The 13,221-nt window shown below is 46.2% G+C and overlaps 3 protein-coding genes across 4 annotated transcripts; 1 reads left to right on the top strand and 2 right to left on the bottom strand.

The window, feature by feature from the left end:
* Positions 1-166: 166 nt before the first annotated feature.
* Positions 167-7,394, top strand: TUBB1 (tubulin beta 1 class VI). Of its 2 annotated transcripts, none has more exons than XM_077786982.2 (4): positions 167-278; positions 4,923-5,031; positions 5,160-5,270; positions 5,391-7,394. In XM_077786982.2, exons 3-4 carry the CDS (start codon positions 5,210-5,212, stop codon positions 6,467-6,469), a joined length of 1,140 nt encoding a protein of 379 aa, XP_077643108.2. In that variant the 5' UTR covers positions 167-278; positions 4,923-5,031; positions 5,160-5,209; the 3' UTR covers positions 6,470-7,394. The 2 variants fall into 2 exon arrangements, with proteins under 2 accessions (XP_077643108.2, XP_021409286.3); XM_021553611.4 differs by lacking the exon at positions 167-278 and adding an exon at positions 3,291-3,443.
* A 715-nt stretch (positions 7,395-8,109) lies between these two features.
* ATP5F1E (ATP synthase F1 subunit epsilon) lies at positions 8,110-9,285 on the bottom strand. The gene is made up of 3 exons (XM_021553610.3): positions 9,219-9,285; positions 8,955-9,081; positions 8,110-8,342 (listed from the first exon to the last, which is right to left on the bottom strand). The coding sequence occupies exons 1-2, from the start codon at positions 9,248-9,250 to the stop codon at positions 8,958-8,960; spliced, it is 156 nt and encodes a 51-aa protein (XP_021409285.1). The 5' UTR covers positions 9,251-9,285; the 3' UTR covers positions 8,110-8,342; positions 8,955-8,957.
* A 1,603-nt stretch (positions 9,286-10,888) lies between these two features.
* Positions 10,889-13,114, bottom strand: LOC146765738 (uncharacterized; the record flags this gene model as incomplete). Its single annotated transcript, XM_085558380.1, has 1 exon — positions 10,889-13,114. A coding segment is annotated over one exon (882 nt), but the record flags the coding sequence as incomplete, so codon positions are not given.
* Positions 13,115-13,221: the final 107 nt, after the last annotated feature.

Genomic DNA, 13,221 nt, shown 5'->3' with positions numbered 1-13,221 from the left:
GCGGGGCCGGGCCGCGCTCACCTGGGACCAGGGGACGAGGGGACAGCCCGCGGCTCCCTCGGCACCGCCCCTGGGTGGCTGCGGATCGCCTGGGGACGGGGAACAAACTCAGATCCCGCCTTCCCAGCCCCCACTGCCGTTTCCAGCTCAACAATTTGGTCACATGCGTCGTGAGAAGGGGACTTGTGCCTGGGACAGGCGCTCTTACAGGTTTCTTCGCCTTTGGCCAAACACCTCAGCGTTGTGCTAGACTGCGGCTGTGACTGGTTTTTTGTTTGGTGGTGTTTTATTTTTTCCTAGTCCCCCAAATTCTGTATTTCTCAAGCCCTTTAATGCTACAATTAGCAAAAGAACACAAGCCTGTGTCCATTTTCTAGGCTGCTCCTTAGGGTTTGAACATCTGAAGGTCTTTATTATTTGCTAGAAGATTTAGTCAGTAGGAAAAATAGTTTTCTAATTTTCCTGTAGAAGCTTCTAGTAACTGTGTGAATGGATTATCAGTCTCTTTTCCATACGTTAGGTAGAAGCTTTCATGTTTGATAAACTGGTTTAGTAAACCACAGGCAGTTCTTCCCTTCTAGCTTCTGTTCCTTAGCGTTCAGCACTTTTTGTAGAGGGCCTGAGGTTTTATTATTAACAACACATGAATAGAGAAACTGAGGCACAGAGAACCAATACACCAAAAGGAAGAGCAGAGCATGAATGAAGCCTGTGGATTAACTGCAGTGTTTTTTTTGTATCATTCTTAAGGGTGATTCAGCTGGCCCAGGTTAGTTAAGACTTGCATCAGCTTGTCTGGTAGCCATTCACAGATCTCTGTAAAATTATCTGATGGCCTGTAGCCAGGCTTATCTCAAACTGAATAGGCTTTCCTCTCAATCTTCTCTGCTACTCTGAAAAGCCGGTTCCTCCCAAGCAAGCCATTAAAAAAGAGTATCCCAGAATGCCTCCTTGCACATGCATATTTACTGGGGATAGTGTTAAAAAAAACCCCAAAAATCAACCAAGAAAACAAAAACAACAGCAAAAAGCCCGGCAACCACAAAAGCCTGGCATCTTTGTGGTCTCAGCCCAAGCCCATCACCAGGCCTGTGGTATCTGGAAGCAGAGGGCAGCTTGATAATAAGCACTGTGGGACAGCTGCAATAGCTGTGCCCAGTGCCAGGCTGCTCCTAATCTCCCCAGTGCCAAAAGTGGCTGGAGCCAGCCCATCCAGCACAGCCCCTCTCTCCCCAGTGCCTCTCTGCTAATCTGCAGCTGCACATGTGCCCCGGCTGTGCTGGGAAGTGCCTCGGGCTGTGTACAAACCTGGGGTTTCCCTGGGCTGAGCAGAGACCGGTCTGCAAGTAAATCTACACAGAAGCAGCCCCTCCTGGGCCGGGTTTGGGATAAAATCAGACTTAGAGGTTCACAGAAAGGCAGATGGGAAGGAGAGGGAAAAGAAACCTGAGCCCACATCTTCTTCACAAAGAATCTCAGCTACCTGGTGTCATGTGCCAGAATTTTTAAGGCTCTATAAGGAAGTGCTTCAGAGGAGGCACATGATTCTAGGGAGCTATTTTCAGCAAGAGGAAAAACCCCTATTGAGTGGTTACATATTTCTTTTACTTCCCTTTTCACCCTTTCCTTGTGAGATGTGCTCAGTGAATATATTTATTGCTGAAATTATTTTGTCAAATTTTCTGGACAGTGAATTAGCACCTTCAGCCTTTTCTTAAGCTGATTTTCTAATTTATATTAATTTATATTTTTTATAAATTAATATAAATGTATATTTTTATATTTTATTTATTTAGTATTTGATATTGACAATGTGGCAATGGAACAAAACATTCTGTGTGTCTTGCTGGGTAAACTGAATGGCTTAGAGAATACTTATCTTTTGGAAAATTTTTAAATTATTGTGTTTTAAGGAAACAAAATGAATTTACCTGCATTTAAAGTCTTCCTTTTATTGCTCCTTACTGAGTATGCTCATAGCATGGCAGAGGGTGATGGATGTTTGCTCTCTATTTTTTTACAATGCACTTCTGGTGCTGAGCTCTGTGTTAGGAGCAGGGTCTGTTCCTTCATTGGCTGGTGGGAGAAGTGGAAGTCATCAAGTGGAGGGGAAGCCTGGAACAAGCTGATTTTTCTTTAGGAACCATATGGAAGCTCAGAAATCCCTTATCTCTAGCAACCCATAAAGTGGTCGAGTAGTTACATTCAGTGAGTCAAGCCCTTCCACTGTCACCATTTTATGCTAAATAGTTTAAGGTGCTTTCCTATTTATAGTTCCTTTCCAAATCCTTAAAAGGAATGCTTACAAGGCAGTGACAGTCATTTGACGTGTCATGAAACTGCTCTAGGCTTCCAGAAGTCATTTTACCCTGGGTTTCTGCTGCTCGGTGATATTGGTCCTGGTTATCAGCAGCCAAACATGACTGTGCTGTATTTTGTTCTGCCTCACATCATTTCCTTTAGCACAGGGAGATGTTTCACTCAGTGAAGGTTACAGTTCACTTCAGAGAGCTTCAGTGAAACAGGTTTTTCATCTCTAGCAATTTCTGGGCAAGTTCTGAAGTACATCTGAGATATAAGAAATATTAGAAATGCTGCATTTCTTAATGTCAGGGAATGAAGAGAGAGAGACGGAGAGAGAAAGAGCATCTGTGCAAGTTAGTCACGAGTTAGTTCAAGTTTTGGCTAAAAATTATGGATTCCTGTAAGTATTTAAGGACCAGGCATCATGAGAGAGTACACTGTTATTTTTTATGTTACAAAATATTTTTTTTTCCTTCTGCTTCATGCAGTCACATCAGGAATGATGCTTGTTAGTGAGCTGGAGTTTGCCTTGCAATGAAGTGCTTGTGATTATAGGAGGCTACTGCTCACAAGTTGTTACCATTTTTATTATGGGTGTTGTCCTCTATGACTCACATGATGCTAAAATTTAAATTATGTGGCAGAAGCACATGTGCTTAATAAATTAAGATCACTCACTTTGGGCTATCATCTCTACATACGCACATATATATTTGTATATATATTACGTCTAATATAAAATAATGCAACACAAACAGACTATGCACACATATTCATGCACCACACTGCTGCACAGAGAACTGGGAAGGGCTGCATGTGACAATGCTGCTTTCCAAGCCACTCAGGGTGCACCTGTGCTGCTGTACCTGCACCCAGGCAGTGAAGAGGCCCTTGGCTGCTGGTGCAGTGCCTGGGGCTGGCTACTCCCCTGGCTGGCTGAGTGACAGTCCCTGGGGTATAAAAGGGCCCCTGGGCCAGGCTGTGCTGGGTGCAGCTGATAGAGCAGCAGGCTGAGGGCTTCTTCTGGGCAGCTGGGGAGCCTGGGCGAGGCTGTAGCCATCGACAGGTCTGAGCCACACAAAATGCGTGAAATCGTGCACCTGCAGATTGGCCAGTGTGGGAACCAAATCGGATCCAAGGTAAGGTCTCTTCTCAACACTCATTATTAGCAGAGGATCAGAGGTAGCAGGTCACACATCATCAATGGATGGGGATTTTTGGGGGGGACAATTTCCTTGTAACTCAGTGGTGGGAAGCATGGCATGTTAGCAGGGAACATGAGTATTTTGGTGTGAAAGGCAAAAGCTGGATTTGCTCCTCATGCAAAGTTAAATGTTCATTTGCAATAACCATAGCCCAGTGATTACAGGTGCACCAGAACATTCCTGTTGGGATTCCTGTTCTCAGGGGGAACTCACATACTCTGACAGATACTGGGGCAAGAGACAGAGCCAGTAATTCCAGGGCTGTGAAGTTGTGTTGCTGGTACTTTAGTTAAGCCATGCAACAGTTCTGCCTCAATTTATTCTTGTATATCACAGTATGATTATACAATGTTTTGGGTTGGAAGGGTCTTAAAGATCATATAAGATCATATTAATCAACAGCATAACCTGTGTTAACAGTGTAGAGTGACACCAAAATGTCACTGGCCTCCTGTAGACACAGGTGTCACTTGGAGTATTTTTGTGTAGCTCAAACACTGGCATGCTGTGACATAGGGAGATAGGGAGTAGTCACTATTGCTGACTTTCTGGGCTAGGAGTAAAATTGCCCCTCAATTACTATGCTGTGTCCATCTTTTTTTTTTTTTTTTTTTTTCCAATTGATATGTCAGAAGTTGTGCAAAGAGTATCTATTTTGGGCTGGGAGGTCTTTTAAGACATGAGATAGTTTAGGGATTGTTCTGCTGTGTTCTTCCTCCCTTCTCCCACTCCTAACCTTGATTCCTTTTAATGGAATGTGAAGCATGGAACATGCACCTGTTGACAGTGGCGTATTTGTACACTCAAAATGGGACTGGATGCTAACTCAGGAAACCTTTAATATTAGAATAGCCTGGCCCTTACAGTGGGTGGGTGTGTCTGCATGAACACTGCTGTGGCTGCTGCCCAGATAAGAGTCCAGCACAAGAACACATCCATATGAGTGTCAAGATAGGACATTTAGGACCAGCAGCTGTTTGTGGAAAGCCTTGCTCATGTACAAATTTGCCTGTGCCAGCTTTGTCATGCCATGGTCCCACTTGTGCATGACAGGACTCAAAGCAACTCTGCCTAATCTACACCCTCACAACATTTTTGTTAAGCTCATACTGAGAAGTAACTGTTATTTAATATTTTTAACTACCATCAATTTTCTTTTATTATAAAGAGAACAAATTGAGGGCCTCAACCTATTAGTGCATGGGTCATAGCTAAGCAGCATAAATGGTCTGCTAAACTTTTCCCTCAAATTTATTTGGGAGGGGTAGAGACGCATCCCTGTTCTGATCTGGTAAGTACATGGCAAAGCACCCCCTACTTCAGGCACAGTTCCCAGAGCTGGTGCTGAAAATAAGTAAATCATTCTCATAAATAAAATAAAAATAAATAAATCATACATCTTTCCTTTTGCAGTTCTGGGAGGTTCTTGGTGAGGAACATGGGATTGACATCACTGGGAACTACCGTGGGGATTCACCACTGCAGCTGGAGAGAATTAACGTGTACTTCAATGAGGCTTATTGTAAGTGCTCAGTAAAATAAGTAATTTAAAAACCCACAAAAACCACTGTAGGTGGATTGGACTTTCTGGACTTATTGTTTCTTTGACCACTAGCAGTAATTATTTGCATTCATTTTGTTTTGTTCCAGCCCATAAATACGTGCCCCGTTCCATCCTGGTGGACCTGGAGCCTGGGACGATGGACAGTGTTCGGTCCAGCAGAATTGGGCCCCTCTTTCGACCTGACAACTTTATCCATGGTATGTACAGCACACTGCCAGCAAACTGACTGCAGGCAACTGTCCCAAAACGGCCTTGGAAGTCCTTCAAAAATTCTCCAGTTAACTTTGTGGCTGTTCCTTCTGTAATTCTGTTCACAGGTAATTCAGGTGCTGGCAACAACTGGGCCAAGGGCCATTACACAGAAGGTGCTGAACTGATTGAAAACGTCATGGATGTGGTCAGGAATGAGTGTGAGAGCTGTGACTGCCTTCAGGGGTTCCAGCTGATCCATTCCCTTGGTGGTGGCACAGGCTCAGGCATGGGGACGCTCCTCATCAACAAGATCAGAGAGGAATATCCTGACAGGATCATGAACACCTTCAGTGTTGTGCCCTCGCCCAAGGTGTCCGACACCGTGGTGGAGCCGTACAACGCCATCCTCTCCATCCACCAGCTGATAGAGAACACAGATGAAACCTTCTGCATTGACAACGAAGCTCTGTATGATATATGCTTCAGGACATTAAAGCTCACCAATCCCACCTATGGGGACCTCAACCACTTGGTGTCCCTAACGATGAGCGGCGTCACCACCTCGCTGCGTTTCCCCGGCCAGCTGAACGCGGATCTACGGAAGCTGGCGGTGAACATGGTGCCCTTTCCTCGCCTGCACTTCTTCATGCCCGGCTTCGCCCCGCTGACAGCTCGGGGCAGCCAGCAGTACCGGGCCCTGACGGTGCCAGAGCTCACCCAGCAGATGTTCGATGCCCGGAACATGATGGCAGCCTGCGACCCCCGCCGCGGGCGCTACCTCACCGTCGCCTGCATCTTCAGGGGCAGAATGTCCACCAGGGAAGTGGACGAGCAGCTGCTCTCTATCCAGACCAAGAACAGCTCCTACTTTGTGGAGTGGATCCCTAACAATGTCAAAGTGGCCGTGTGTGACATCCCGCCGCGAGGGCTGAAGATGGCAGCCACGTTTATTGGCAATAACACGGCCATCCAGGAGCTCTTCATCAGGGTGTCCGAACAGTTCTCGGCCATGTTCAGAAGGAAAGCCTTTCTCCACTGGTACACGGGGGAAGGCATGGATGAGATGGAGTTTTCTGAAGCAGAAGGTAACACCAATGACCTCGTGTCTGAGTACCAACAGTACCAGGATGCCACTGCAGATGTGGAGGAATTTGAAGAGGTAGAAGTGGAAGCAGAAGCCAAGCCAGAAAAGGAAGCAGAGTAAAAAGTAACAAAACATTCTCTGAATGAGCCTGTTCACATTCACTAAAGACAAAATAAAAGCCATCATCTGCATACCCAAAATATCACTTTTCTTCAGAACTTTTTCTCTGCATCTGACCAAGTATATCTGGTATTACAACACAGTGTTTTTGAAATTAATGGCAGCTCTGCTTTACTGTCTTAAAGAACTGTTGAGCTCGAATCTCTCCCAGAACCGATCCACTATGAAGACACGTTATCTCATACCAGCCCCTCCTGTAAATGGATTCACTTTTAGAATATAATCATCAGATACTGAATGTATTATACAGCCACTGTGCCTGTGTATATAGACCAGGATCATAAGCAATAGCAAAACAGCTGTCAGCTCATCACATTTATTTATTCTCAGGTAAACACAATCCCTGCTGATTGTGAACTTGTTACTGTTTTAGGAACATGTGCACATCTCTGAAGCCTCCAAAGGCAGTGACTCTTATCATTCCATGGACTGATGTAGATCTGCAGAAACAACAGGGGGCAAATGACTGAATATGCACATTCTTATTTTATAAGTACTCTTAATTGTTCTATCACATTGCTGGCTTATATTATTGCAGAGCTTGTATTCATTATCATGGTGTGGTTTGTTTCTATATCTAACTACAGGTTCAGTTACATTAGCACACTAAGTTGTGACATCGTGTAAAAGTTTTGGTGTGGTATTTTTTTTCCTAGGTACTAACTACTGTAAATTTTTGTCCTAACATTCAGTACAACAAAAATGACATAGAATGGTTTGTAGTTTGTTAATATAAATTCCATGGCAGTCACTAAAACAAAATCTTATTTTGCCTTTGGTGACAAAAATTTCTTGACATCACAGCTGCCTACTTAATGTATTTATAATATTCTTTTAAATAAAGATTATATACCATTCTATGAAAGTTTTATACTTGAAACATTTGATAGACAAACCCCCATAGTTTATTCTTTCAAGAACTAACTTTGAATTAAATTAGTTATACTCTTATCTGAAAAGGTTTAACAAAGGTTGTTGTACTCTGAAAAAGGCAACCCCTCATGTTTGAGTTCAGTCTTGGTGAAGGAACCTGAAGCCAATTTTCCTGTGCAGTGGGGCAATGTCATCCCTGCTGTGAGCCCACACAGATGACAGCAGCAGGAAAATGGAAAACCTTCCCCAAAACTACACAGCCTGAAGAGCAGCTTTGCCTCCCAGCCAAGAGCAGCGTCCCCCTCCATTCCTGCTTCCCAGGGAACGTGTCCCTCTCCCTCTCCTCCCTGTCCTGACAAAGTGCAATGAGGATACACAATTCAGACTCCTGTGTCTTCTTCCCCATCTTACATGACACCAGCTCTCCCAATTCCTGATTCACTGCTCAGTGTCTCAGGCTTGGAGATTAGATGTCCAGCAGCACATCCATGGCACAAATATCCTGCTTCCAGTTTTCAAAACTATATGCTATATTCTCTGCTAACAGAGCTTTTAGCCAGGATTTTTTCCAAAGTAATAATTTAAATGAAGTAGGCAGAAAAGTTTTAAACAACAATCAAATCTCTCACTCATTTATGTACCTGAAATATCAGCATGACACCCAAAAAGAGATTTGGCTTAAAAATAAACAATGCTGCTACTGAATGTCCAGACTGTGCTAAAAGCAGTATTTTATTTTAACAGAACTGAAAAGTAAATGTCTCTGCAGAACAGAAAATTTCAAGAGGAACTACACTTTCTGCACATTCAGAAATTACATTTATTTGCAAGTCAATTTACATACACAGGCAAGTTCTACAGTTCATGTGATGACATTACACTGCAGGCTTGAGCTCGCCTACAGCTTTGCAGTTTGCTGTTATTCACCACAGATCAGCTCCTACAAGAGATTAAAAATACAAGTTATTTCATTCAAGAATTTGTACAAGGTACACTTTAAACAAAAGGTAATAGCATTTAATCTCAGATCAGGAATATAAGCTGTTCTATCCAGAACATAAAATATTTCAGCTGCTTGTAATGTGTAAAATGGCACAAACAAAGGTACAAGCAGCATCTGTCTCACAGAGAGCAGATAACACATACAACAAATTTGCTGAACAGGGGAAGGAGCAGTTCAGACAGGCTGTCTGCTGGCTTAGCAAGTCTGAGACATGTGAAAATCCAGAGAAACCTGTGAGCATCACTAGAGAGCCCCAGCTGTTCTGTGTAAGCCCGCGACAAGTGTGACCAAACCCCCAGCGGTTCAGTGCAGGGCTTGGCAGTACATCTCAGCTCACTAATGAGATCAGGCTGTTTGCCATCCCACACGTAACCAGGTCACAAACACCTGCGGCACAGCAGCCGCAATGCCCTCCCTGCCATGCCTGGAAATGGAACCGATTATCTCCAGATATCGGGGATTAATGGGCTCCGCAGTTACTGATATCGCTAACGCCACTCCTGCACTACAGAGCTCCAACCACGCACCCAGCGCACCCCACCCACTTACATTTCACTCCTTTTTGGGTTTCACCGTTTTCACCGTGGCCACCGCTGCCCTCTCCGCCTCCGCTTTATACTGCGGCTTCATGGCGGCCCGCACAGCCTGGGCGCAGATCTGCGAGTACCGGATGTAGCTGCGGCCGGGGCGACAGAGGGCGGTGAGACCCGGGCCCGGCGCTAAAGCCGCCTCCCCCGCCCCACACCCGCGTTCCCCCGGCAGCGCTGTGACCCCTCAGAGCGGCGCTCCCTCACGGCGGGGCCGCGCCCGTACCTGAGCCCGGCCTGTCGCCAATACGCCACCATGGCTGCGGCTCCGCGGGGCAAGGTCAGCGCGCGCCGCCGGGGACGCGCCGGCCGGCCAATCAGCGCCCGGGAACCGCTCACGCGCGCCGCCGCTCGCGGGCGCGCGCCTCCGCCAGCGCCCAATCAGAGCGCTCCGTTCCGGGGCGCGGCTCCCGCCCTTTCCGCCTGACGCGCCCCGGGGCTCGCCCCGCCCCTTCCCCTCGGCCCGGGCGGCCCCGCGGCCGTGAGGGGCGGTAGGGGGCTCATGGCGGCGCCACCGGGCTCCTCACGGCGGCACCACCGGGCTCCTCACGGCGGCGCCGGGCTGAGGGCGGGCTGAGGGCGGGCTGAGGGCGCGCCCTTCCCGGGATGAGCAGCGTGCCCTTCCCGGGATGAGGGCGCGCCCTTCCCGGGCTGAGCAGCGTGCCCTTCCCGGGCTGAGGGCGTGCCCCTTTCGGGCTGAGGGCGTGCCCTTCCCGGGATGAGGGCGCGCCCTTCCCGGGATGAGGGCGCGCCCTTCCCGGGCTGAGGGCGCGCCCTTCCCGGGCTGAGCTGCGTGCCCTTCCCGGGCTGAGCAGCGTGCCCTTCCCGGGCTGAGGGCGTGCCCTTCCCGGGCTGAGAGCGCGCCCTTCCCGGGATGAGCAGCGTGCCCTTCCCGGGATGAGCAGCGTGCCCTTCCCGGGATGAGCAGCGTGCCCTTCCCGGGATGAGGGCGCGCCCTTCCCGGGATGAGCAGCGTGCCCTTCCCGGGATGAGGGCGCGCCCTTCCCGGGCTGAGCTGCGCGCCCTTCCCGGGCTGAGAGCGCGCCCCTTTCGGGCTGAGGGCGTGCCCTTCCCGGGATGAGAGCGTGCCCTTCCCGGGCTGAGCTGCGTGCCCTTCCCGGGATGAGAGCGCGCCCTTCCCGGGATGAGCCGGTCCCGCTCGGCCTGAGCCCCGCCGGCGCTTCCTGTCTCTCAAAACCACGCGAGTCTGTTCAGTGGTTCAGTGCTGGTAATTTGCCGGAAATACACTAGATGTCAGTTGCCTAAAGAACGTAAGTTGAAGGCCAAGTTTGCTGTGAGGCTCATGGCTAGATGTAGAGCACTTGTGTTAGTTACATATCAACTCCTTCCTCGGTGATCCTGTTGTGATCTGAGGATCCGAGCAAGTGGTTAAATGAGTGTCTTTTGCACCTAAATCTGTTCTTACCCCTCTGTGCCATCACTTCTTGTAAACAAAACAGTTTTACAAGCATGTGGAGCCAGTGATTTTTTTTAAAACAGACTTTGTTTTGATCTGTGTGTGGCCAAGCTGTGACAGTTCTGTCCCATAGGACACAGTGCCTTGCCATGAGTTTCCTTTGGATGTTGATAAAAACACCTGAAATTCAATCATTTCATCTAAACAAATCCATAAAAGACAACAGTAAACTAGAAGCTGTCTACACAAAGAAAAAAATAGTCAATTTCCCAGATATAATAAGCAAAAAACTACTAGAAAGTTCAAATCATGTTTGATACGTAAGGAATTTGGTCCTAACTTAATTTAAATTCTCTTAATTTAAATAATTAAGACAAAATACATAAAGATACTAAATACTGGCTTTTAAACAAATCCTTGTGCTTTTGTCTTGTGCTCTTTTACTCCATTTCATCCAAAGTCAAACAATTTTTAAAACATGGAGTAATTTTTAGCTTTATTAGAGATCTCATTTAGTCTAGAACCTTTGCAATTAACAACCACATGGTAATGTCGGGGAAGAGCCACCAGAACAAAAAGAACAACTGTTCACCAGATATGTCAGTCTGTCTCCAGCATACAACAGCAAGATCTGGACCAGTGATCTGTATTTTTTTTAACTGTTAAGCAACTCTACTCCTATAGAAATTTGGGTTCATTTCTTACATACACGTAATTGTTCCTACTTAATTTTGAAGAAATAACTAGTGTAAATGAGGCAGAAAACAATTCTTCGTGCATTTGTTTTCTTCTTTATTTTTGTGTGAAACATATATTAATTTTGTGACGGAAGTGGCATATTGGTGCAAAGTTTCCCAATTAGCAGAAATGAAATAAATTTAAAAATATTTGTTATGACAAACATGTTTCTGCACTTTTAACACAGAATGCTAGTGATACTGAGAGGAAATACATTTGGTTTCGAAGCCCCAGTCGTAACAGTAATAACAAAAATATACAAGACAGCACCAAAGATTTTGGGAAGCCCCTCTGTGCTACTTAAGCAGCATATTTGATGTGAGACAAGAAACTGCAGTACTTCCATATATTGAGAAAGGGGATGTTACATGCAAATGCTTCTTTAATGGGAACATCTGATGATTTGATAGGTAAAATAAGTAGCACTAAGATTATTTTAAGCCTCGTGGGCAGCCCAGGCCCCATTGATGGCTCGGCAGTGAAAAATCATGCCAGTAGAGTTGGATATTTTTTTTCCAGCTACATGTCCCTCTATTCTTACTCCACAGCTTCTCTGCTTCCTCCTCCTAACCCATTTCTCACCTGTTTTTTGCTCCACAGTTTTCTTCTCCCATCACATCTTTTCTCTCTGTACCTTCCTGTGAAATGCCTCTGCCTGCAGTTCTGTGAAATTTACTCAGATACAAATCCATAACGGATATACACAACCTGGATGCAATTACTTACACATTTAGCTCTATTTACTATTTGTTGGTCTTGATAGATGAAGATTCAGCATGAACTGAAAAGCTAAACCTTTGGGAGAGGTACCAACCACGCTGATGGATATCAGTCAGTGACAGAAACTGTGCTCTACAAAAATTCCACAATAAATATTGATGTTTATGCAGCTGTTCCAAGGCACCGTTATGGATTTGGATGACCTGTTTTCATGCCCAGTTTAGATGCCAGGAGATATTTTGTAAAGCCCTAAACTTTCCTCAGGTAAAAATCTTCAGTGAGAGAACAAAGGAGAGAGCAGATAAAGGAGAGAAGTTTTGAAGGACAGAGGGAGGTTGCAGAGAGAAGGGGAGAGGCAAGGAGGGTTAGATGCAGAGGTCAAGAGAAGCCGCTGCAGTGCGATTAGCAACATCCAGAAATGTCAGTGTGGACAGGTCTGGGGGAGCTAAGGATGTGAGGTTAGACATGTCCAAAGAAACGGAGGGGCTGAGGGAAGAAGCATCCTGAAAGGCGAGACTGGAGACCTCCAGAAAAGGTGTAGAGATGAGACTGGAAACATCCTCAGGAGTCGATGAAGATAATCCAGAGGAGCGCTGAAACATGAAATAGTTAAAGTCGGTGAGGTCTAGAGATTCTGACGAGGTGGAGGAGCTGTACTCGGAGACACCTGGTGAGGATGGAGGGATTGTACAGGAAAAGTCCAGGGAAGCTGAGGAGGTGTGACTGGAAACATCTGTGGAGGACGAAGAAGTGAGACTGGAGAGGTCTAGAGAGAGTGAAGAAGTAGGGCTGGAGAAATCTGTGGATAGAGAGGTGACACTTGAGAGATCTAAAGAGATTGAAGAGCTGCTGCCAGACTGATCCAGAGAGCCTGATGAAGTGACACTTGATAGGTCCAGTGAAACTGAAGAGGAGAAACTGGAGTGCTCCCAGGAATCTGAAGAGGTGAGACTGGAGAGCTCTAAGGAAATTGAAGAGGAGGTACTGGAGAAGTCTGAGGAGAATGAAGATGAGAGACTTGAAAGGTCCAGAGAGGATGAAGAAGTGAGACTGGAGAATTCCACAGAGGATGAAGAGCTCAGACTGGATAAATCCAATGAATCTGAAAAGGGGATTTTAAAGAGTTCCAAGGAGGCTAAACTCTTGACACTGGAGGGGTCCAGGGAGGCCAAAAAAGTGAGACCAAGTAGGTCCAGGTAGATTGAAGAGATGACACTGAAAAGCCAAATAAATCCCCAACATGATGGGTGTTAAATCAGGAGCATTTAAACAAAAGACCTCTATCATCACATCAAAACAAAATGACAGCAAGACCCCCAAAAAAACCTTTTTTAAAAAATAATTATTCAAACTC

This window comes from Lonchura striata, chromosome 20 (assembly GCF_050655825.1).
Source record: "Lonchura striata isolate lonStrDom1 chromosome 20, ASM5065582v1, whole genome shotgun sequence".
Classification (NCBI taxonomy): domain Eukaryota; kingdom Metazoa; phylum Chordata; class Aves; order Passeriformes; family Estrildidae; genus Lonchura; species Lonchura striata.
Note: the sequence above shows the minus strand (reverse complement) of the source record. Positions and strands in the feature narration are given on the sequence as shown.